Below are 25,251 nucleotides of genomic sequence, written 5' to 3'. Positions count from 1 at the left end.
ACATACTTATACTAAAAATAAGTTTATCTGAAATTCATTCTCAAAAGAGTATCCTGTATTTTATCTGCCTACCCTAGGGCAAGGAAGAGTGGGAAGCTCATTTAAAAAAGAATAGATGGATAGGTGGAGATGGATAGGCTTGATCTAAGTCACGGTGTGAGATTCCTGACTATTCTGCAAATGAACCAGGGCTTTGGAAGTCTCTCACCTGGGAAAAGGAACTTAATGGATGGCAAAAATGGAGCTTATGGGCACTGTTGTGGTACAGGATTCCCTGCTAATGCATCCTAGAGCAACCTGGATTCCTTGGAAAGGGCTAGAGGCTAGAATCATAGGTAAGGAAGCTGGACTACCCATGGGTGTAGTCAGGTGAGCTGCCTGGGATAAGTGTCTCTGGCCTGGGTGGGGTTCTTGGAGAAAGTGGAAGGAAGAGGCTAGCATTCTGCTTCTGTAGACCAGGAGGGGTCCTCAGCCCTCAGGACTTTTGGGGGGTTCTCCTGGGAGGTCTCCAATTCCTGGTATGGGCTGGGCTGCCCTTATTTCCCAGCCTGTGCTGCCCTCCCACTCTGGGCTCAGATGCCATTCTCCAGTTGCAGCTTACTGAGTCCAGCAGATATTTCCCCTGAGGTCAGAAATGTGCCTTACACTCAGAAGTGCCATGTTACCCTATTCATGGCCCAGAGGTCTCTGTGTATCAAACGGTCTACATCAGCTTTGTTTTTACCAGTGAACCAACTTTTATAATAGGTTGGCTATCTGACTGTGGCAAACACAATGAGGATCAGAGGACAAATGGGTCCGAAAAGGAGAAATAAGGTTGGGACAGTTTGCCAGGCTGCTACAACAAAAGTCATACAATAGGTTGGTTTAAACAGCTAGAATTTATTGTTTCACAGTTTCAGAGGCTAAATGTCCAACAACAAGGCATCAACAAGACCATGCTTTCTCCTGGAGTCTGTAGTCTTCTGGTTCTGGCTCCCCATGATCCTTGGGGTCCCTTGGCTTGTATCTGTTTTCCTGCTACATAGTGATCTCTCTCTCCTTGTGTCTCCTCTTCTGATTTCAGCTGACTTCCATTTCTGTTTCCTCCAGGTGGCTTTCTCAGACTGTGTCTGAATTCCTTCTGCTTGTAAAGGACTCCAGAATGCAGATTAAGGCCCACCCTGATTTAGTTGGGCCAGACCTTAACTAGTTATACATACCCACAGGAATGCAGATTAAGATGACGAACATATTCCTTCTTGGGTTACATAATGCAATCTACCACAGATGGCTGGTGGACAAATTTATAGACATGGAGAATTAAAAACTACCTTCCATCCTGGGACTACTGATCTGGGGAGAGCCCCAAGTGGGCAGGTTCACTGGAGCCCAGCCTAGGTCTTCACATGCTATAAGGACCTGAGGAAGCAGATTCTGAAGACACAGACCCAGTTCTGGTGGAAGTTGTGCCAGCCTGAATCATTCCTGGGCCTGTACATTTGAAGAGAGATTCTGCATTCCTTCCAGGGATACTGCAGGTGAGGCGGGGGTCCTGGGCAGCTCCACGGGCTGTGTGAAGCTGATACTGACCTGTGGGATGCCATTCACAGAACAGGTGGCCACTCAGTGCTGGTGGAGCAAATATGCAAGCATTCAAATTACCCTGTTAATGCTTCTGATGCTTTTACTGTGTACATTGTCAAAACGTTCCCTTTTGTTTCTTAGAAATAGATTTTTTAACCTTACTTGTATTCATTTCCTATTCTACTATAACAAATTCCCACAAACCTGTGTGATTTTAAACAGGTGTTCTCTTACAGGTCTGGAGCTCAGAGGCCAAAATGAGCCTTAAGGGGACAAAACCATGGTGTGGGCAAGGCTGGTTCCTTCTGGAGGCTCTAGAGGAGGGTCTATTTCCTTGCTTTTTCTAGCTTCTGGAAGCTGCCTACATTGGTTTGTGATCCTTTCCACACATCTCCTTGCCTTTTCTACCCCTACTTCTGTCATCACCTCACCTAAATTCTTTCTGTAGTAAAATCTCCCTTCATCTTCCTCTTATAAGGGTATGAGTGGTTACATTTAGGGTCCACCTGGATGATCCAGCATAATTCTCCCATCTCAAGATGCTTAATTTAATCATACCTGCAAAATCCCTTTTGCCAAGTGTTTTGGTTAGCTGATGCTGCCATTATGCAAAACACCAGAAATGGATTGGCTTTTATAAAGGAGGTTTATATATATATATTGGTTACAAAGTTACAGTCTTAAGGCCATAAGGTGTCCAAGGTAACACATCAACAATCGGGTACCTTTACTGGAGGATGGCTAATGGCATCCGGAAAACCTCTGTTAGCTGGGAAGGCATGTGGCTGGTGTCTGCTCTGGAGTTTTGGTTTCAAAATGGCTTTCTACCAGAACATTCCTCCCCAGGCTGCAGCTCCTCAAAAATGGCACTGTTAGCTGCTTTGGGGGTGTTTTTCCTCTTTTGGCTTCTCCAGAGCAAAAGTCTGCTTTCAAAGGTCATCTCCAAAATGTCTCTGTACACTGCACTTCCTCTCTCAGCTCCTGTGCGTTCTTCAATGTGTCCCTCTTGGCTGTAGAAAGCTAGCTCCTTCTGTCTGAGCTTATATAGTGCTCCAGTGAACTAATGAAGGCCCATACTGAATGGGTGGGGCCACACCTCCATGGAAATTATCCAATCAGAGTCATCACCCACAACTGGGTGGGTCACATCTCCATGGAAACACTCAAAGAATTACAATCTAATCAACACTAATACATCTGCTGACACAAGATTGCATCAAAGATAATGATATTTTTGGGGACATAATACATCCAAACTGGCACACCAAATGAGGTAACATATCCACAGTTTCCAGAGATTAAGGTATGGGCATCTTGGGGAATCATTGGTCAACTGAACACACTGCCTTTCTCTCAGATTGAGCCCTTGCTTGTCCCTTTTTCAAGGCAGGTCAAGGGATTCAGTGTCCTCTGTCTTCACTTAACTTGATCTTCAAAACAACCAATAAACTAGGGTCTCTGTCATCATCATTTTGCAAATGGGAAATCGGGAAAGGAAGTAGCAATTACTGAGCAGAATAATTCAAGTATTAATTGAGCACCATTTTATACAAGGGCCTGTACTTTCACTGCCTTGTTTCATCCTCCCCACAGTCGGAGAGGCAGATGCTTTTACTCCCAGTTTGGAGGTGGGAAACGTGAAACCAGAGCAGTTGAATAATTTATCTAATCTGCAGAGCTAGAGGCAAAGGCACTGAACCTGAGCCCAGATCTGTGATTTCCAGCCCTCAGACCAACCACCTAACCCATTTTTCCCTGACAAGCAGTCTGCTGCTGAGTTTCATGATGGACCTGGGAAGGGGATACCAATGGCTGTGGGTTGTCCCTTTGTGGTGGACACTGACAGTCTTCTTTGGAGGTTTCCAAACCACAGAACATCAGATCAGAAAGGAGCCTTAGAGAAATATCTACCTCAAGTGATTCTAACCCACCATGTGCACAGAGAAAATTTATTAAAAATAAAAGTGCCTAAGCCTTATCCCCAGAGATTTTTTAACACAATTTTATAGAGATATATCCACACATCAATAATCCATCCAAAGTATACAATCAGTGGCTCACAGCATCATCATATAGTTGTGCATTCATCACCACAATCAATTTTAGAACATTTTCATTACTTAAAAAAAGGCAAAAATAAAAATAAAAAAGAACACCCAAAATATCCCATACCCCTAATCACCCTCTATTATTTACTCGTTTTTGTCTTTATTGTATTACTCAACACCCAAGCACTGGATAAAGGGAGTGTTAATCACAAGGTTTTCACAATCACATGGTTACACAATAAAAGCTTTATAGTTATACAATCATCATCAAGAATCAAGTCAACTGGATTACAGTTCAACAGTTTCAGTATTTCCTTATAACTATTCTAAAATGCTAGAAACTAAAAAGGAATATTTATATAATACATAAGAATAACCTCCAGGATGACTTTTCAACTCCGTTTGAATTCTTGGAGACACTGAACTTTATTTTGTTTCTTTTCTTTTCCCCCTTTTGGTGTAGAATGCATTCTCAATACCATGATGCTAGGGCCAGGCTCCTCCCTGGGAGTCATTTCCTACCTTTCCAGGGAGACTTACACCCCTGGGAGTCATGTCCCATGTAGGGAGCATGGGCACAGTGGGTTTATTTGCAGTGTTGGCTGAGAGAGAGAGGCCACATCTGAGCAACAAAAGAGGTTCTCTGGAGGAGACCCTTAGGCATAATTTTAAGTAGGCCTAGCTTCTCCTTTGCAAGAATAAGTTTAATAAGAGCAAGCCTCTAGATTGAGGGCTTGGCTTATTAAATTAGGAATCCCTAATGCTTGCAAGAATATCAGGAATACCCAATGTGAGGATATTTAATATTTCCATATTTTTCCTCATTCTCTCAAGGGAACTTTGCAAATACATTTTTATTTTCTGCCCAAAATACTCTGGGATGTATTGGGGTATTATAATAACCTGTACAGAATAACAAGATTTCATTCCCTATTCTAAGTTCCATGTAATTATGTTGTTTAAATAAACTGTCCATACAGGTTAAATTAAATAGTGTGCTACAGAAAATATAAATTTTGTACCAAATAAACATCTCTTAAATAACAGTTAATATTTGTGGAATAGATGTGACTGCTGTAAAAGCTTACAATCTTGGAACCTTTACAATGAGCCTTATCCATCATCGAATGCCGAATCTCTGCCCTCATTCTCCCCCCTTATAACCTATGCTTTTGAATTCAATTCTCAGCATTTGCTCATTATAGTTAGTTTATATTAGCAAGGCCTTACAATATTTGTCCTTTCATTTCTGGCTTATTTCACTCACCATAATGTCCTCAAGGTTCATTCACCTTATTACATGCCTCACAGCTTTATTCCTTCTTGCAGCCACTCAGGACTCCATTGTGTGTACACATTACAGTTGCCCTTCTGGTCACTCATCAATGTACCCTTAAGTCACCTCCATCATTGCAAATCATGAATACTGCCACCATAAACACCAGTGTGCAAATGCCTATTCGTGTCCCTGCTTTCAGTTCTTCCAAGTGTATACCAAAGTACGGGGTTGCAGGATCATATGGCAGCCCTATACTTAGCCTTCTGTGGAACCACCACACTGCCCTCCACATGGGTTGCACCACTCTACTTCCCTACCAGCAGTGAAGGTACATCCCTCTCTCTACATCTTCTTCAGCACTTGTATCTTTCTGTTTATTTTTTAAACAGATTTATTCACACACAATACAATCCATCCTAAGTGAAAAACAGTAGCTCCCAGTTTAAACACTTGGTTATTCCTTCACTACCACAGGCTTCTTCAAAGAAAGAAGAGGAAAAAGAATTAAAAATAAAATAAAGAATAAAAAAATAAAAAGGAGAAACAACAACATCAAGAATCCCATACCCCTCCATTATTTCCCCATCTTACTGGCATTTAGCTTTGGTATATTGCCTTTATTGTATTTAATAGAAGAATATTACAATGGTACTGTTAACTATAGACCCTAGTTTGTATTGATTGTATTTTTTTCCATATACCATCCCATTTTCAACACTTTGCAAAGGTGACATTCACTTGTTCTCCCTCATGTAAAAACTTTCTTATATTGGTATATTAATCACCATCATTGTCCACTCTAGGTTTTACTAAGTTATACAGTCCCAGTTTTTATTCTCTATCATACAAGCCTATAGCCTTCCTCTTTCAACCATACACACACTCAGCTTTTTTCATTATATTTATAATATTGTGCTACTATCAGATACTATTATGTTATCCATTTCTGGATTTTTGCAATCAATCCTGCTGAACATTCTGTACTCCTTCAGCATCAAAGGCCTTATCTCTACCCTCTTTCTACCTCCCGATAACCTGTGTTCTTAACTTTATCTCTCAGAGTTTGCTCATTAATGTTAGTTCATATTAGTGAAACCATACAGTTTTTGTCCTTTTATTTCTGGCTAATTACACTCAACACAACGTCCTCAAGGATCATCCATGTTGTTGCATGCATCATGACTTTATTCCTATCCTCAGAGATTTTAATTTAGTAGGTCTGGGGTGAGGCCCGGGAATAGTTTTCAACCTGCCCAAAAAGATGCTTCTGATAAAATTGGTCAGAACAGAAAGACAACTAAATGAGAGGGCTAATGATTTTTCTCTAGAATGTAGCATTAGTGTTTCTTTTTTGGGAAGTAACATTGCATATTACAGAGGTTAATTATAGTGGTCCATACCACTGGAAAACAACTAATAATTATTAACGGTTTTTGGATTCTTTTAGCAGATTTGGTCTGTGAAGAATTTTGGCAGTCTGGGGTTTGTTATGAGGGAAAGAAATAAGTTAAAGGTGGCTCCCACTTTGAGGGAGGGGACACTTGGAGATGCATAGAATCTAACTTGTATATCAGCATGTTGGAAAGAAATACTGAGTAACCACAGGAAATTCTACATCGAAATTTGTATAACTGCACTTTCCAGAAAATGTGGTCAACTGAAGAATCCTATATCAGGGGTAGGTGGGCAGAAACCATGGATCTTATATTATCTAGAGATGTTAATGTGAACTTGAGGTTCATTAACAATATTAAGAAATGGAACATTGGAACTTAATTTGGGCTGGGGGAGAGCATGTCAAGACCAGGGGCCTGATCATCTAATTGCATTCGGCAGAGTTTTCCTACAGGCCCCTGACTCATTTACTTCCCCTGCCACTTGCTAGCATGTGTTGCATTTCCCAAGCAGACTTCCCCGGGACAGGTGTACTAGTGAATCACTTGAATGGTGATTCAATGGTATTTCTCACTGTACAAATCAAAAACGTGAAGGAGGCAAAATGCCTATTATCCCACTGGGGTCTCACAGAGCCATTCACTTGGCCTTACTACAAGCTGATTTCCTGAAAGAGCTCAGATTCCTGGCTAAGAAAGCCTTTAATGGAAGAGTCTGCTCTGAGCGGGAGAGAAATAAGGTTTCCAAATTTTTCTCAGTGGACCAGTTCTAAAGTGAAGTGAAATCAGAATTTTTAACAGCTCTCCATTTTCCAGCGTGAAAGGATCCAGACCGGGAGCTCTGTAGCTAGTATTTTTTATGAGATGGTCAGCAAATTGTGTTAAGTGCGTGTTCCATGATCTCTGTAAAAAAGAATCATTGAAATTTCTGTCTACTTAGCAATGTCTTTCGATAATGATGGGCAAGAGGCTTGTATTATTTATGCAGAGCTTTGACAACTCAGCAGTTTATGAAGTCTATATGAAGGGAGCACTTCATCATCTAAGAAAATGCTGCATATTAAATTTGGTATTGAACTTTTAAAGAAGGAATCATAGATTTTCCTGTGGCCCAGCAGAAAGGGCATACTGCGGTTTCACTTTCAAACTAACCTCAATAATTTTGTGGCTTCTTTGTGTGTGTTTTCTGGCAAGAGGGAGGGTATTGCTTCAAAGATAAGATTATTTATTTTATCCATTATAAATACCTCTCAGTGCAAAGAGTCATCTTATTAAGATGCTATAAGTTCATCTATGTGAAGGCAGTTGTAGACAAACCACTGTGTACAGGTAATGAAAACAGAAATGAATTCAACGTTCCAATAAGAAAGTGACAAGTACAGAAATTAAAGTGCAGGTTATTCAATTTTAGAAAAGGAGCAAAGATAAAGTGTAGCCAAAAATTGAAAAGGAAAGTGAAATGCATCTCTAGGCTTCCACATGGATAATTTGCAATTTAAAATGATTGGAGGAGGCGGGGCAAGATGGCAGACTGGTGAGCTGTATGTTTTAGTTACTCCTCCAGGAAAGTAGGTAAAAAGCCAGGAACTGCGTGGACTGGACACCACAGAGCAATCTGTCTTTGGGCATACTTCATACAACACTCATGAAAACGTGGAACTGCTGAGATCAGCGAAATCTGTAAGTTTTTGCGGCCAGGGGACCCGCGCCCCTCCCTGCCAGGCTCAGTCCCGGGGGAGGAGGGGCTGTCAGCTCCAGGAAGGAGAAGGGAGAATTGCAGTGGCTGCTCTCATCGGAAACTCATTCTACTGATTCAAACTCCAACCATAGATAGACTGAGGCCAGACACCAGAGACTCTGAGAGCAGCCAGCCCAGCAGAGAGGAGACGGGCATAGAAGGAAAACAACACGAGAAGCTCCAAAGTAAAAGCAGAGGATTTTTGGAGTTCTGGTGAACACAGAAAGGGGAAGGGCGGAGATCAGGCCTTGAGGCGCATATGCAAATCCCGAAGCAAGGCTGATCTCTCTGCCCAGGGCACCTTTCCTTAATGGCCCTGGTTGCTTTGTCTATTAGCATTTCAATAACCCATTAGATCTCTGAGGAGGGCCGTTTTTTTTTTTTTTTTTTTTTAAATCCTTTTTGCTTTTTCTAAAACAATTACTCTAAGAAGCTCAATACAGAAAGCTTCAAAGAATTGAAATTTGGGCACGTCAAGTCAAGAGCAGAAATAAGAGAGCTCTGAGACAAAAGGCAATAATCCAGTGGCTGAGAAAATTCACTAAACAACACAACTTCCCAAGAAAAGGGGGGTGTCCGCTCACAGCCACCATCCTGGTGGACAGGAAACACTCCTGCCCATCGCCAGCCCCATAGCCCAGAGCTGCCCCAGACAACCCAGTGTGACGGAAGTGCTTCAAATAACAGGCACACACCACAAAACTGGGCGTGGACATTAGCCTTCCCTGCAACCTCAGCTGAATGTCCCAGAGCTGGGAAGGGGGAGCAGTGTGAATTAACAGAGCCCCATTCAGCCATCATTTGAGCAGACTGGGAGCCTCCCAACACAGCCCAGCAGCCCAGAACTGCCCTGGGGGGACGGCACTCACCTGTGACATAGCACAGTCATCCCTCAACAGAGGACCCGGGGTGCACAGCCTGGAAGAGGGGCCCACTTGCAAGTCTCAGGAGCCATACGCCAATACCAAAGACTTGTGGGTCAGTGGCAGAGACAAACTGTGGCAGGACTGAACTGAAGGATTAGACTATTGCAGTAGCTTTAAAACTCTAGGATCATCAGGGAGATTTGATTGTTAGGGCCACCCCCCCTCCCCGACTGCCCAGAAACACGCCCCACATACAGGGCAGGCAACACCAACTACACACGCAAGCTTGGGACACCAATTGGGCCCCACAAGACTCACTCCCCCACTCACCAAAAAGGCTAAGCAGGGGAGATCTGGCTTGTGGAGAACAGGTGGCTCGTGGACGCCACCTGCTGGTTAGTTAGAGAAAGTGTACTCCACGAAGCTGTAGATCTGATAAATTAGAGATAAGGACTTCAACTGGTCTACAAACCCTAAAAGAACCCTATCAAGGACAGCAAATGCCACGAGGCCAAAAACAACAGAAAATTATAAAGCATATGAAAAAACCAGACGATATGGATAACCCAAGCCCAAGCACCCAAATCAAAAGACCAGAAGAGACACACCTAGAGCAGCTACTCAAAGAACTAAAGATGAACAATGAGACCCTAGTACGGGATATGAAGGAAATCAAGAAGACCCTAGAAGAGCATAAAGAAGACATTGCAAGACTAAATAAAAAAATGGATGATCTTATGGAAATTAAAGAAACTGTTGACCAAATTAAAAAGATTCTGGACACTCATAGTACAAGACTAGAGGAAGTTGAACAACGAATCAGTGACCTGGAAGATGACAGAATGGAAAATGAAAGCATAAAAGAAAGAATGGGGAAAAAAATTGAAAAACTCGAAATGGACCTCAGGGATATGATAGATAATATGAAGCGTCCGAATATAAGACTCATTGGTGTCCCAGAAGGGGAAGAAAAGGGTAAAGGTCTAGGAAGAGTATTCAAAGAAATTGTTGGGGAAAACTTCCCAAATCTTCTAAACAACATAAATACACAAATCATAAATGCTCAGCGAACTCCAAATAGAATAAATCCAAAAAAAACCCACTCCGAGACATATACTGATCACACTGTCAAACATAGAAGAGAAGGAGCAAGTTCTGAAAGCAGCAAGAGAAAAGCAATTCACCACATACAAAGGAAACAGCATAAGACTAACTAGTGACTACTCAGCAGCCACCATGGAGGCGAGAAGGCAATGGCACGATATATTTAAAATTCTGAGAGAGAGGAATTTCCAGCCAAGAATACTTTATCCAGCAAAGCTCTCCTTCAAATTTGAGGGAGAGCTTAAATTTTTCACAGACAAAGAAATGCTGAGAGAATTTGCTAACAAGAGACCTGCCCTACTGGAGATACTAAAGGGAGCCCTACAGACAGAGAAACAAAGACAGGACAGAGAGACTTGGAGAAAGGTTCAGTACTAAAGAGATTCGGTATGGGTACAATAAAGGATATTAATAGAGAGAGGGAAAAATATGGCAAACATAATCCAAAGGATAAGATGGCCGATTCAAGAAATGCCTTCACGGTTTTAACGTTGAATGTAAATGGATTAAACTCCCCAATTAAAAGATATAGATTCGCAGAATGGATCAAAAAAAATGAACCATCAATATGTTGCATACAAGAGACTCATCTTAGACACAGGGACACAAAGAAATTGAAAGTGAAAGGTTGGAAAAAAATATTTCATGCAAGCTACAGCCAAAAGAAAGCAGGTGTAGCAATATTAATCTCAGATAAAATAGACTTCAAATGCAGGGATGTTTTGAGAGACAAAGAAGGCCACTACATACTAATAAAAGGGGCAATTCAGCAAGAAGAAATAACAATCGTAAATGTCTATGCACCCAATCAAGGTGCCACAAAATACATGAGAGAAACATTGGCAAAACTAAAGGAAGCAATTGATGTTTCCACAATAATTGTGGGAGACTTCAACACATCACTCTCTCCTATAGATAGATCAACCAGACAGAAGACCAATAAGGAAATTGAAAACCTAAACAATCTGATAAATGAATTAGATTTAACAGACATCTACAGGACATTACATCCCAAATCACCAGGATACACATACTTTTCTAGTGCTCACGGAACTTTCTCCAGAATAGATCATATGCTGGGACATAAAACAAGCCTCAATAAATTTAAAAAGATTGAAATCATTCAAAGCACATTCTCTGACCACAATGGAATACAATTAGAAGTCAATAACCATCAGAGACTTAGAAAATTCACAAATACCTGGAGGTTAAACAACACACTCCTAAACAATCAGTGGGTTAAAGAAGAAATAGCAAGAGAAATTGCTAATATATAGAGACGAATGAAAATGAGAACACAACATACCAAAACCTATGGGATGCAGCAAAAGCAGTGCTAAGGGGGAAATTTATAGCACTAAACGCATATATTAAAAAGGAAGAAAGAGCCAAAATCAAAGAACTAATGGATCAACTGAAGAAGCTAGAAAATGAACAGCAAACCAATCCTAAACCAAGTACAAGAAAAGAAATAACAAGGATTAAAGCAGAAATAAATGACATAGAGAACAAAAAAACAATAGAAAGGATAAATATCACCAAAAGTTGGTTCTTTGAGAAGATCAACAAGATTGACAAGCCCCTAGCTAGACTGACAAAATCAAAAAGAGAGAAGACCCATATAAACAAAATAATGAATGAAAAAGGTGACATAACTGCAGATCCTGAAGAAATTAAAAAAATTATAAGAGGATATTATGAACAACTGTATGGCAACAAACTGGATAATGTAGAAGAAATGGACAATTTCCTGGAAACATATGAACAACCTAGACTGACCAGAGAAGAAATAGAAGACCTCAACCAACCCATCACAAGCAAAGAGATCCAATCAGTCATCAAAAATCTTCCCACAAATAAATGCCCAGGGCCAGATGGCTTCACAGGGGAATTCTACCAAACTTTCCAGAAAGAACTGACACCAATCTTACTCAAACTCTTTCAAAACATTGAAAAAAATGGAACACTACCTAACTCATTTTATGAAGCTAACATCAATCTAATACCAAAACCAGGCAAAGATGCTACAAAAAAGGAAAACTACCGGCCAATCTCCCTAATGAATATAGATGCAAAAATCCTCAACAAAATACTTGCAAATCGAATCCAAAGACACATTAAAAAAATCATACACCATGACCAAGTGGGGTTCATTCCAGGCATGCAAGGATGGTTCAACATCAGAAAAACAATCAATGTATTACAACACATTAAAAACTCGAAAGGGAAAAATCAATTGATCATCTCAATAGATGCTGAAAAAGCATTTGACAAAATCCAACATCCCTTTTTGATAAAAACACTTCAAAAGGTAGGAATTGAAGGAAACTTCCTCAACATGATAAAGAGCATATATGGAAAACCCACAGCCAGCATAGTACTCAATGGTGAGAGACTGAAAGCCTTCCCTCTAAGATCAGGAACAAGACAAGGATGCCCGCTGTCACCACTGTTATTCAACATTGTGCTGGAAGTGCTAGCCAGGGCAATCCGGCAAGACAAAGAAATAAAAGGCATCCAAATTGGAAAAGAAGAAGTAAAACTGTCATTGTTTGCAGATGATATGATCTTATATCTAGAAAACCCTGAGAAATCAACGATACACCTACTAGAGCTAATAAACAAATTTAGCAAAGTAGCGGGATACAAGATTAATGCACATAAGTCAGTAATGTTTCTATATGCTAGAAATGAACAAACTGAAGAGACACTCAAGAAAAAGATACCATTTTCAATAGCAACTAAAAAAATCAAGTACCTAGGAATCAACTTAACCAAAGATGTAAAAGACCTATACAAAGAAAACTACATAACTCTACTAAAAGAAATAGAAGGGGACCTTAAAAGATGGAAAAATATTCCATGTTCATGGATAGGAAGGCTAAATGTCATTAAGATGTCAATTCTACCCAAACTCATCTACAGATTCAATGCAATCCCAATCAAAATTCCAACAACCTACTTTGCAGACTTGGAAAAGCTAGTTATCAAATTTATTTGGAAAGGGAAGATGCCTCGAATTGCTAAAGACACTCTAAAAAAGAAAAACGAAGTGGGAGGACTTACACTCCCTGACTTTGAAGCTTATTATAAAGCCACAGTTGCCAAGACAGCATGGTACTGGCACAAAGATAGACATATAGATCAATGGAATCGAATTGAGAATTCAGAGATAGACCCTCAGATCTATGGCCGACTGATCTTTGATAAGGCCCCCAAAGTCACCGAACTGAGCCATAATGGTCTTTTCAACAAATGGGGCTGGGAGAGTTGGATATCCATATCCAAAAGAATGAAAGAGGACCCCTACCTCACCCCCTACACAAAAATTAACTCAAAATGGACCAAAGATCTCAATATAAAAGAAAGTACCATAAAACTCCTAGAAGATAATGTAGGAAAACATCTTCAAGACCTTGTATTAGGAGGCCACTTCCTAGACTTTACACCCAAAGCACAAGCAACAAAAGAGAAAATAGATAAATGGGAACTCCTCAAGCTTAGAAGTTTCTGCACCTCAAAGGAATTTCTCAAAAAGGTAAAGAGGCAGCCAACTCAATGGGAAAAAATTTTTGGAAACCATGTATCTGACAAAAGACTGATATCTTGCATATACAAAGAAATCCTACAACTCAATGACAATAGTACAGACAGCCCAATTATAAAATGGGCAAAAGATATGAAAAGACAGTTCTCTGAAGAGGAAATACAAATGACCAAGAAACACATGAAAAAATGTTCAGCTTCACTAGCTATTAGAGAGATGCAAATTAAGACCACAATGAGATACCATCTAACACCGGTTAGAATGGCTGCCATTAAACAAACAGGAAACTACAAATGCTGGAGGGGATGTGGAGAAATTGGAACTCTTATTCATTGTTGGTGGGACTGTATAATGGTTCAGCCACTCTGGAAGTCAGTCTGGCAGTTCCTTAGAAAACTAGATATAGAGCTACCATTCGATCCAGCGATTGCACTCCTCGGTATATACCCGGAAGATCGGAAAGCAGTGACACGAACAGATATCTGCACGCCAATGTTCATAGCAGCATTATTCACAATTGCCAAGAGATGGAAACAACCCAAATGTCCTTCAACAGATGAGTGGATAAATAAAATGTGGTATATACACACGATGGAATACTACGCGGCAGTAAGAAGGAACGATCTGGTGAAACATATGACAACATGGATGAACCTTGAAGACATAATGCTGAGCGAAATAAGCCAGGCACAAAAAGAGAAATATTATATGCTACCACTAATGTGAACTTTGAAAAATGTAAAACAAATGGTTTATAACGTAGAATGTAGGGGAACTAGCAGTAGAGAGCAATTAAGGAAGGGGGAACAATAATCCAGGAAGAACAGATAAGCTATTTAACGTTCTGGGGATGCCCAGAAATGACTATGGTCTGTTAATTTCTGATGGTTGTAGTAGGAACAAGTTCACTGAAATGTTGCTATATTATGTAACTTTCTTGGGGTAAAGTAGGAACATGTTGGAAGTTAAGCAGTTATCTTAGGTTAGTTGTCTTTTTCTTACTCCCTTGCTATGGTCTCTTTGAAATGCTCTGTTATTGTATGTTTGTTTTCTTTTTAACTTTTTTTTTCATACAGGTGATTTGAAAAAAGAAGGGAAAGTTAAAAAAAAAAAAAAAAAAAAAAAAAAAAGAAAAAAAACAAAAAAGGGGAAAAAAAAAAAAAAAAAAAAAGATGTAGTGCCCCCTTGAGGAGCCTGTGGAGAATGCAGGGGTATTCGCCTACCCCACCTCCATGGTTGCTAACATGACCACAGACATAGGGGACTGGTGGTTTGATGGGTTGAGCCCTCTACCATAAGTTTTACCCTTGGGAAGACGGTTGCTGCAAAGGAGAGGCTAGGCCTCCCTGTATTTATGCCTAAGAGTCTCCTCCTGAATGCCTCTTTGTTGCTCAGATGTGGCCCTCTCTCTCTGGCTAAGCCAACTTGAAAGGTGAAATCACTGCCCTCCCCCCTACGTGGGATCAGACACCCAGGGAAGTGAATCTCCCTGGCAACGTGGAATATGACTCCCAGGGAGGAATGTAGACCTGGCACCGTGGGACGGAGAACATCTTCTTGACCAAAAGGGGGATGTGAAAGGAAATGAAATAAGCTTCAGTGGCAGAGAGATTCCAAAAGGAGCCGAGAGGTCACTCTGGTGGGCACTCTTATGCACACTTTAGACAACCCTTTTTAGGTTCTAAAGAATTGGGGTAGCTGGTGGTGGATACCTGAAACTATCAAACTACAACCCAGAACCCATGAATCTCGAAGACAGTTGTATAAAAATGTAGCTTATGAGGGGTGACAATGGGATTGGGAAAGCCATAAGGACCAAACACCACTTTGTCTAGTTTATGGATGGATGTGTAGAAAAGTAGGGGAAGGAAACAAACAGACAAAGGTACCCAGTGTTCTTTTTTACTTCAATTGCTCTTTTTCACTCTAATTATTATTCTTGTTATTTTTGTGTGTGTGCTAATGAAGGTGTCAGGGATTGATTTAGGTGATGAATGTACAACTATGTAATGGTACTGTAAACAATCGAAAGTACAATTTGTTTTGTATGACAGCATGGTATGTGAATATATCTCAATAAAATGATGATTTAAAAAAAAAAAAATAAAGTAAAAATCAACTACTAAAAAAAAAAAAATAAATAAAATAAAATGATTGGAGGAGACAAGTCCAGAGCAAATGGCAGTTTGAAGACTTGCCTCCAGGTTTTCTGATTACAGTTTCTTATACTTTGACTACCACTCTTATTTCTCCATTTCCTCATAAGAATGAGCAAAATTCACATGTAACTGGTGCCAGCCTGAAATGCACGTGCTGTGCTTGCTGCTTGGGATTTAGCCAGAGCCTCTAATCTTTGCCGCCAAATTAGAGAAAATAGTAGTAATAGAAACTGTTTGTTTTAGTCCAGGAAATGGGGAAGGATGAGTCCTTGGCACAGTTAAAGATTCTATTTTGCTTATTTTGCTCAAACCTTTCAAACTTAAAACCCAAGCCATTATGTGTTGTTTTTTTGCCCTAAATTCTCATGTCATTCTTTAGTTCTGAGAAATCCTCCCTAAAGACTTGCATTCCTTAAAATGTGCCATGCTCCAGAATTACCACTTGGTCCTCCTTCTCCATATTGAAACTACCTTTGTGTGAGATACTTAAGTCAAAGTGCTGACCTGATGCCATCTCCTTTACATGTCCTGCACACTCACTTCTACACACAGCATAATTGTAGTGGCCCTCAAGACAGCATGGTGACATGCATAGACAGGAGGAGGATGTGGGGATCCATTAGGTTTCCTCACTATTTTTAAAATATTTTTTAACAAGCAGTTTTATTCACACACTGTACCATGCATCCAAAGTCTGTAATCAATGGTTCTCAGTATAATCACAGAGTTGTGCATTCACCATGATCAATTTTAGAACATTTTCATTGCTCCAAAATGAAAAAAATGCCATACCACTTACACCTCCCTATTATTGACACTTAGCATTATTGCAGTACCTTTGTTACAACTGATATTAAACATTTAATAGATATTTATAAAATTTAGCAAAATATTAAAATATTATTGTTAACTCTGGTCCATAGTTTGCATTTGATGTATTTTTCCCCATATACCACCCTATTATTAACAGTGATGTACATTTGTTCTAGTTCTTGGAAGAATATTCTTATGTTTGTACAAGTAACCACATTCATCATCCCCAACAGGGTTCACTATTTCATAAGGTTCCATGTTTTATCCTCTAACTCTCCTTCTAGTGATATACACAACCCTAAACTGCCCCCTTTCAACCAAAATCACATGCACAATTCAGTGTCATTATTTACACTCATGAAAATGTGCTACCATCACCTCTACCATTTTCAAATATTTACAATCAACCTTATTAAACAATTCTGCCCAAATAAGCATCGGCTCCCCATTCTCTACCTTCATTCTATTTCCTGCTAATCTATGTTCTAAATTTTAACTTCATGAGGTTGTTTATAATAACTAGTTCCTAACAGTGAGATCACACAATATTTGTCATTTTCTGTCTGGCTAATTTCACTCCACATAATTTCCTCAAGGTTAAACCATGTTGTCATATACATCAGGACTTAATTCCTTACTACAACTAAATAGTATTTCATATGTATTCAATTCTGTCACACACAGATATTCATATGTATACACTACATTTTATTTATGCGTTCATGGGTTGATGGACTCTTGCATTGTTTCTGTCTTTGGGCAATTGTGAACAATGCTGCTATGAATGTGAGTATGCAAATATCTGTTTGCATCCCTGCTTTCAGTTCTTCTGAGTATATATCTAGCAGCAGGATTGCCGGGTCATACAACAATTCTATACTTGGTTTCCTGAGGAACTGCCAAACTGTCTTCCATAGCAGGTACAGCATTTTACATTCTTACCAGAAATCGATGAGTAATTTCTCCACATCCTTTTCAATTCTTGTAGTTTTCAATTTTTTAATAGCATTAATTCTAGTAGGTGTGAGATGATATCTCATTGTGGTTTTTATTTGCATTTCTGTAATAGCTAGGGATGTTTAGCATCTTTTCATGTGCTTTTTAGCAAATGTCTATTCATGTCTTTTGCCTATTTTTAATTTGGGCTATTCATCATTTTATTGCTTAGTCGTAGGATTTCTTTAAATATTCTGGGTATCAAACCCTTAGCAGATACGTGGTTTCCAAATATTTTTCTCCCATTGAGTCAGTTGCCTTTTCACCCTTTTGACAAAATCCTTTGAAGCAAAGAAGTCTTCTATTTTGAGGAGGCCCCAGTTATCTATTTTTTTCTTTCATTGCTTGTGCTTTGGGTATAAGGTCTGAGAAGTTACCTCCTATCACTAGATCTTGAAGATGTTTCCCTTTATTTTCTTCTAGGATTTTTTTGGTACTGGCTCTTATAGTCAGATCTTTGATCCATTTTGAATTAATTTTTATATAAGGTGTGAGATAGGGGTCCTCTTACATTTTTTTAGATCTAGATATTCAGTTCTCCCGACACCATTTATTGAACATACTGTTCTGTCTCAGTTTAGTGGATTTAGTGGCCTTGTTAAAAATCAGTTGACCATAGATCTGATGGTCTGTTTCTGAACTCTCAATTTGATTCCATTGATCAATGTCTATCTTTATGCCAGTACCATGCTGTTCCGACCATTGTGCCTTATAATATGCTTTAAAGTCAGTAAGTTTGAGTCCTCTCCCTTCATTCTTCTTTTTCAAGATGTTTTTGGCTATTTGAGGCCCCTTACTTTTCCAAATAAATTTGACACTTAGTTTTTCCATTTCTGTAAGGTAGGCTGTTGAAATTTTGATTGGTGATATGGAAGAGAACAGGCTTGAGCAAGTCCATAAGGCACAGATAGGTTTCATGAGCAGACTCCTTTAGCATCTTCTCCACGTCACTGGCTTTTCTGCTACAATTTACGTTTATGACCTCATTGCAAGTTTCTCATGAAAGGCTACCTGAGAAAGGATAACTCAGGCTGTTTAGAGGTGGCTCTTCCTATTTGCTGGCACCAACCATAACTGAACTTCCACAGCACTGAAGCCTCACTCAGAGGTGGCCTGAAGGATGATGGAGAAGGGGTATCCTCTAAGTTGAAAAAACATTGAGCAGTACACTGAGTTTTTTAGTCTGTCTGGATAACAGATGGCCAGAAGTTCATGTCTACATAACTTCATGGGCAGTGCTTTGACTAGGAGATCAGAGACTTGGAAAGAAGAGGATTGGATGATTAGCAACAAATGGATTAGAGAAGAGGTATGGAAATTGACTCAGAATGGACACAGACTAGGGGATTATTTGCATCCTATGTGAGTGTTCACTGAGAGTCACCCACTACAGAGGAGACTTGCAGTAATCAGGTGAACAGGATGATACATTCTGTTGGTGACATTGAAGGCTCCTTGATGCTTGCTAAATGGAAAAATGTATGAAGTGGCTAAGATAGCAGTGACAGAGGTCTTAACAATACACAATTCCTGGGTGAAACGTTCAGCCACACGGTAGCAGACAGATTATAGCACTGAACCTCTGCATCATGGAAAGGAAAGGAATTTTTCCTTACTGGAGGAAATACCCATTCCTGACATGAATTTTCTTTCCACATTGGTGATGTTTCTGCTTTGCTTTCCATTCATGGATCTGGAATGCTACATTCACCATTGTGTCATCTCCAGCACTGCTTCTGATCAAGGCACTCACTTCACAACCAAAGGAATGTGGCAATAGGCTCATGCCCCTGAAATTTACACAACTTAGTGCATATCCTGTCACCCAGAAGCAGTAGGCCTGACACAATTCCAGAATGGGCTGAGAAGACCCAATTTTGGCACCAAGAAGAAGATAGCAAACTGAAAATGGTATATGCTTTGGACCAGCAACCAATAATCTGAATACATTAGTCTGGCAATCAAAGAAGCACAATTAGAAATGACTCTTCTCATGATGCCTAAGAACTCTCCTGCAGAATTTGAGCTTCTTTGTTCTTTGCTGGTGGGGAGGTCTTACTTCTAAAGAGAGGAAAGCTTCTGACAGGAAACACAATGATTCCCTTGAATTTGAAGTTGAAACTCTATCCTACATTTGTGGCTTCTTATTTCACAACAAAGGAGAAGGTTACTTTCTAGGCTGGGGTGATTGATTCTGATTACTAAACTCGGGTTACAACTACACAAAGGAGAAAGGGAGGGTTATGTCTGGAACGAGCCTTTCTTATCTCTTACTGATCTCAAGTTCAAGCTCTTCCTCTTTTATATAGTTGTGCATGCATCACCATAATCAATTTTTGAACATTTTAATTACTCCAAAAAATAAAAATAAAAGTAGAACACCCAAAACATCCCATACCCCTTCTCCCCACTCCTATTCATTTACTCCCCCCCTTTTCTACTTATCTCTCCATACACTGGATAAAGGGAGTGTGAGCCACAAGGTTTTCACATGGTCACACCATATAAGTTAGTTACATGACTGTCTTCAAGAATCAAGGATATTGGATTGAAGTTCAGTAGTTTCAGGTATTTCCTTCTAGCTATTCCAATACACTAAAAACTAAAAAGGAATATCTATGTAATGCATAAGAATAACCTCCAGAATGACCTCTGGACTCCATTTAAAATCTCTGAGCCACTGACACTTTATTTTCTTTCAGTTCTCTTCCTCCTTTTGGTCCATAAGGCTTTCTCAATCCTATGATGCCAGGTCCAGGTTCATCCCTGGGAGTCATGCTCCACATTGCAAGGGGGATTTACACCCTGGGAGTCGTGTCTCATGTAGGGGGGAGGACAGTGAGTTTACCTGCAGAGTTGGCTTAGAAAGAGAGGTCTGAGCAACAAAAGAGGTCCTCTGGAGATGACACTTAGGCACAATTATAAGTAGGTTTAGTCTCTCCTTTGCAGTGACAAGCTTCATAAGGGCAAGCCCCAAGATCAAGGGCTTGGCCTATTAAATTGGTAGTCCTCAATGCATGTGAGAATATCAGGAATTCTCCAGGTGGGGAAGTTTAATATTTCCACATTTTACCCAAGTCCCTCCGGGGGCTCTGCAGATACTTTCTATTCTCTGTCCAAATTATTCTTGGATGTATTGGGGCTTCACACTAACCTGTACAAACCAACAAGATCTCACCCCCATTCAAGTTCCTTGTATTTATTGTTTTTGAATAAACTAAACATACAAGTTAAATTATATAGGGTATTATAGAAAATATAGATTTTGTACCTAATAAACATCTCTTCCTTTGGCCTCACATAGAAGTTGAAGTTTAAAACACAGTCAATATCGTCCTTTACCCTGTTGTCTGAGTTACCTTAGTCCTAACCAAGACCATTTTGTTCATATTTCTAATTGAAGTCTGAATTCTTTTTCAGCTTCTTTAACATTTACTTTATGGGGTAATGCTGACATTCATAGCTGCTGAACTATGGCTCTGAGTCTCAGGTGTCAACAGATACCTGAAGTTACAGAGACCAACCAGCTCAGCATCTCAGAATTTAGAAATAACCATTACAACTCATGAATAGGTGTGACTGCTGTAAGAGCTTACAATCTAGGAACCTTTACAATAAGCTTTCCCCTGATAATCTATGCTTTCAGAGTCAATTCTCGGAGATTGCACATTATAGTTAGTCCATATTAGTGAGGTGTTATAATGTTTGTCTTTTCGATTCTGGCCTATTTCACACAACATACTGTCTTCAAGGTCTGTTCACCTAGTTGCACATCTCATGACTTCATTCCTTCTTGCTGCTGCTCAGTATTCCATTGTGTGTATGCCTCACAGTTCACAATTCAGTTTATCAATCGATGTACCCTTAGGCCACCTCCATCCATTCTAAATTGCAAACTGTGAGTATTTTGGCCATAAATACCAGTGTGCAAATGTCTATTCATGCCCCTTGTCTCAGATCTTCCAAGTATATACCCCATAATGAGGTTGCAGGACCATATGGCATCCCCATACTTAGCTTCCTGTGGAACCACCACTCTGCCCTCCAGATGGGCTGCACCATTCTACTTCCCTACCAACAGGGAATAGGTACATCCCCCCCTCCACATTCTCTCCAGTGTTTATGTCCCTCTATTTATTTTTTAGACAGCTTTATTCACATATCATACAATCCATCCTAAGAAACAATCAATAATTATGTAGTTAGACATTCACCACCACAATCTATATGAGGATATTTCCATTTCTTTTGCAAAGAAAGAGGAAGAGGAGAAAAAAACTGAAGAATAAAAAATAAAAGATAGAAAAAAATAAAATAAAATACAATGAAAAGGTCAGATAGCAACACCACCACCAAGAATCCATACCGCTCTTTGTATCTGCCTCTTTTACATTGACTATATTGCTTTTATATTGCCTTTGTTACAATTAATGGAAGCATCTTACAATGTTACTGTTAACTATAGACTCTAGTTTGTATTGATTGTATTTTTCCCCTATACCATTCATTTCAACACCTTGCAATGTTGACATTCATTTGTTCTCCTTCATGTAAAAACATTCTTGTTTGTACATTTAGTCACCATCATTGACCACTCTAGGTTTTGCTAAGTTATGCAATCCCAGTTTTTATCTTCTGTCTTTTCTTCTGATGTCATACACACTCCTAGCCTTCCTCTTTTGCCCATACTCACACTCATCTTTGTTCAGAGAATTTACAATATTGTGCCACTATCACAAGTATTGTGCTATCCATTTCTGAATTTATACAATCAATCCTGTTGAAATTTTTGTACTCCTTCAGCATCAAATGCCTGATCTTTAACCTCTTTCTTTCTCCTGATAAAGTGTTCTGACCTTTAACTCTTGTATTAGGGTTCTCTAGGGAAACAGAATCAATGAGAGATGTCTACGAATATAAGATTTATAAAAGTGACTCACGCAACGGTGGGTATGCACAAGTCCAAATTACATAGGGCAGTCAGCAAACTGGCAACTCCAATGAAGATGTTCGATGAACTCCTCAGGAAACAAACTGGCAACTTCAACGAACTCCTCAGGAAGTGCTTCACTGGGCAGCTGAAGAGGAAGTGAAGGTCCTCTATCTGTCTTGCTTAAAAGTCTTCAACTGATTGATTGGATTAAATCCAGCTGATTGCCTTCTCTCATTGTGGAAGACATGCCCTTCATTGAGCCATCAGTCACAGCTGCAGCCAATTGACTGATGATTTAATAAATCAGCCTTCTGGTTTATTAACCAGCCACAAATGTCCTCACAGCAATGGTTAGGCCAGTTCTTGCCTGACCAGACAGCTGGGTACCATCACCTGGCCAAGTTGACACATGAACCCAACCATAACAACTCTCAAAGTTCACTCATCAATGTTAATTCACATTTTTATTTTTTTCCATCAGCCCCACCTCCTCTTTGTCAGGGGAGACCTCAGGGTTCCTTTTGTGGTTGCTCTGGGTTTATCTGTGCTCATAGCTTGTATTCAGTAGTCCACATTTGTTAAATTGAGCTGTAATTGGAGCTTGGTTGAGTTAGTGTGCCTTGCTCCTAGAAGACTGCTTCTTTTTCCTGCAGGAAATTCTTCCAACTCAGTCTGCTGTGCCAGTGGGAGAGGGGTACTAGCACCTCAGTTTGGGGGCTTTACTTACAGTTCTATACCACATCTCAGCCACTCCACCCATTCCAGACTGGTGTATGATGTGTGTCTGGTCACAGATGTCCCCCAAACAGTTTTTCCAGACTATTTACTAGTTGTTCCTGGTTATTTCTTAGTTACTTTAGAGAACTAACTAAATTCCACACCTCCCTATGCCTCCATCTTGCTCCGCCGACCTCCACCACTATTTCTACTTATATCTACTTATCTAGTAGTTTACCAATTTCTAAATGTTCCACTCATGCACAATACCCTCCATGAAGCTTATACACAGCTTAAACCCATTAATATTGCATAGTTTGTGCCTAATTCCTCTCCAATCATTTTATGAGATTTTGTTTAGTCACCTCGTATCTTCATATCCCTTAAGACTTTTCCCAACTGTCTTAAAATTCTTCCTTCTATTTTCTTTGCCAATTAAAGCTAATCAGTCACTAAGTCATATTTATCTTCCTCAAAATGTCTTTATCATTGCTGTCCACAGACACTGTTATGGGTGCTGCTAGTACACATTTTACTTGCAAGAGCTCCTACCAGTAATTGCAATAATGATGACATATGGTGAGTATTTACTATGCTCCAGACACTGTGCTAAGTACTCTTCATGGGCTACTCATTTAACTCTCACCAAAACCTCAGGCAGTAGGTATTACTATTGTTATCATTTTACTTATGAGGAAACTGAGGCTTATGGAAGTTAAGCAATTTGCCCAAAGTCACATGGCATAGAAAACTCTAGATTGTTTCTGATATAAAGTGTTTCAAACAGAGACAGTCCACATGGGAGATAAGATATTTTTGGAGGTCTGATGGTCCTAAGGGCTTAGGGTGCCAAAGCTCCAGATTCACTGAAATGCCCCTGTTGTTCAAGAAGTTTGGCTTTTTGTCAAATTTAATCCATCAAAACAGAGAATTATTCCCCTTTCCTTTAAGAGATTTTGGTCTCAGGCAGCCCTGACTCATGTGAGGAACTACAATTTAGATGCTCTGGCAAGATGATTAGTGGGGAAAGGCCTTCAAGCAGGCTGCCAGAATCAGAAAGCTTGGTGGTTTTAATGTGGTGTTGGCTGGAGCCCAAGAGTTCTGTGAGTTGTCACCATGCAGGTCAGGCTCTGGGACTGGGGGAGGGCTGGCTTGAGCCAAAGCAGCTGTGCTTTTCTATGTGTGTGTGCATGTATGTGTATGTGCATGTGTATGTGTGTAAGTATAAATATATATATGTAAATGTATATGTATATGGATGTGTGCATATATAGGGTAAATTTTCCTTTGAAATCAAAATTCTGTGCTTGAAAAACATAGTTTGAGATCCACATAATCATTGTAATGACAGATACACACACACACACACACACACACACACACACACAAAACCCAAACAAGTTAGAGTCAAAGAGATTAAATTTACAGCCATCAAAGACATTTCATGGTGACTATTCAAGTTCAAGTTTTCCCATGTGACCAGATGATTGTCCCTAGGTCTTCTCTCTCTCAGAGGCCAGGAGCAGGAACTCACTGAGGATAAGGATGTGTAATTGGTACCTTTGTCCTGGGACTGGGCTGCACCTGTGATTTGGAGATTGGAAGCTCCCCAGGGACTGGCCTGTCTGAGCTGGACCTGGCCACAGTGCCATGGCTTTCCCTAAGACACCTCTCACTGGAGCTTTGCCACAGGTGTTGCCTTCCTTGGTGTTCTCCAGCTAGCCTTGGGATCAGGGTATCTTAATGCACCTTTTTATCTCCTGTATATTTCTTATGATTTTGCTTGTTACTTGCAGGCCAAGATCAATGTTCTCTGTGAGTAGAGTCAGGATCTGCAAGTTTACCCCTAAATAGTGATCACATTAAGGACCAGATCCCATAGAACTAGGACAAGGATGCCAGGAGCCAGTATTTCCAATTAGTAAATGTTTGATTTGATTTATTTTCTCCCACAGAAATTTATCTTTCAAAGCCCCCAAAAGAAGAGAAAAAAGACATCAGAATGAAAACACACAACCAGTAATAAAGAGAATTCACTTACCTTGGACATTAGCTGGAGATGACTAGTCCCCTATGGACTTGTGGACAGAA

General features: G+C 39.9%; 1 protein-coding gene across 1 annotated transcript in view; it reads left to right on the top strand.

The window, feature by feature from the left end:
- Window positions 1-355: 355 nt before the first annotated feature.
- LOC119532692 (pre-rRNA-processing protein TSR1 homolog) overlaps window positions 356-25,251 on the top strand; it is a 32,059-nt gene continuing 7,163 nt past the window's right edge. Inside the window, exon 1 of the mRNA XM_037835055.1 lies at window positions 356-369. Coding sequence (XP_037690983.1) covers window positions 356-369 — 14 coding nt within the window. The remainder of the gene's footprint in view (window positions 370-25,251) is intronic.

The sequence above is a fragment of the Choloepus didactylus genome, chromosome 4 (genome assembly GCF_015220235.1).
Source record: "Choloepus didactylus isolate mChoDid1 chromosome 4, mChoDid1.pri, whole genome shotgun sequence".
In the NCBI taxonomy this organism is placed as follows: Eukaryota; Metazoa; Chordata; class Mammalia; order Pilosa; family Megalonychidae; genus Choloepus; species Choloepus didactylus.
The sequence above is the reverse complement of the archived record's forward strand: the minus strand, read 5'-3'. Positions and strand labels throughout refer to the sequence as shown.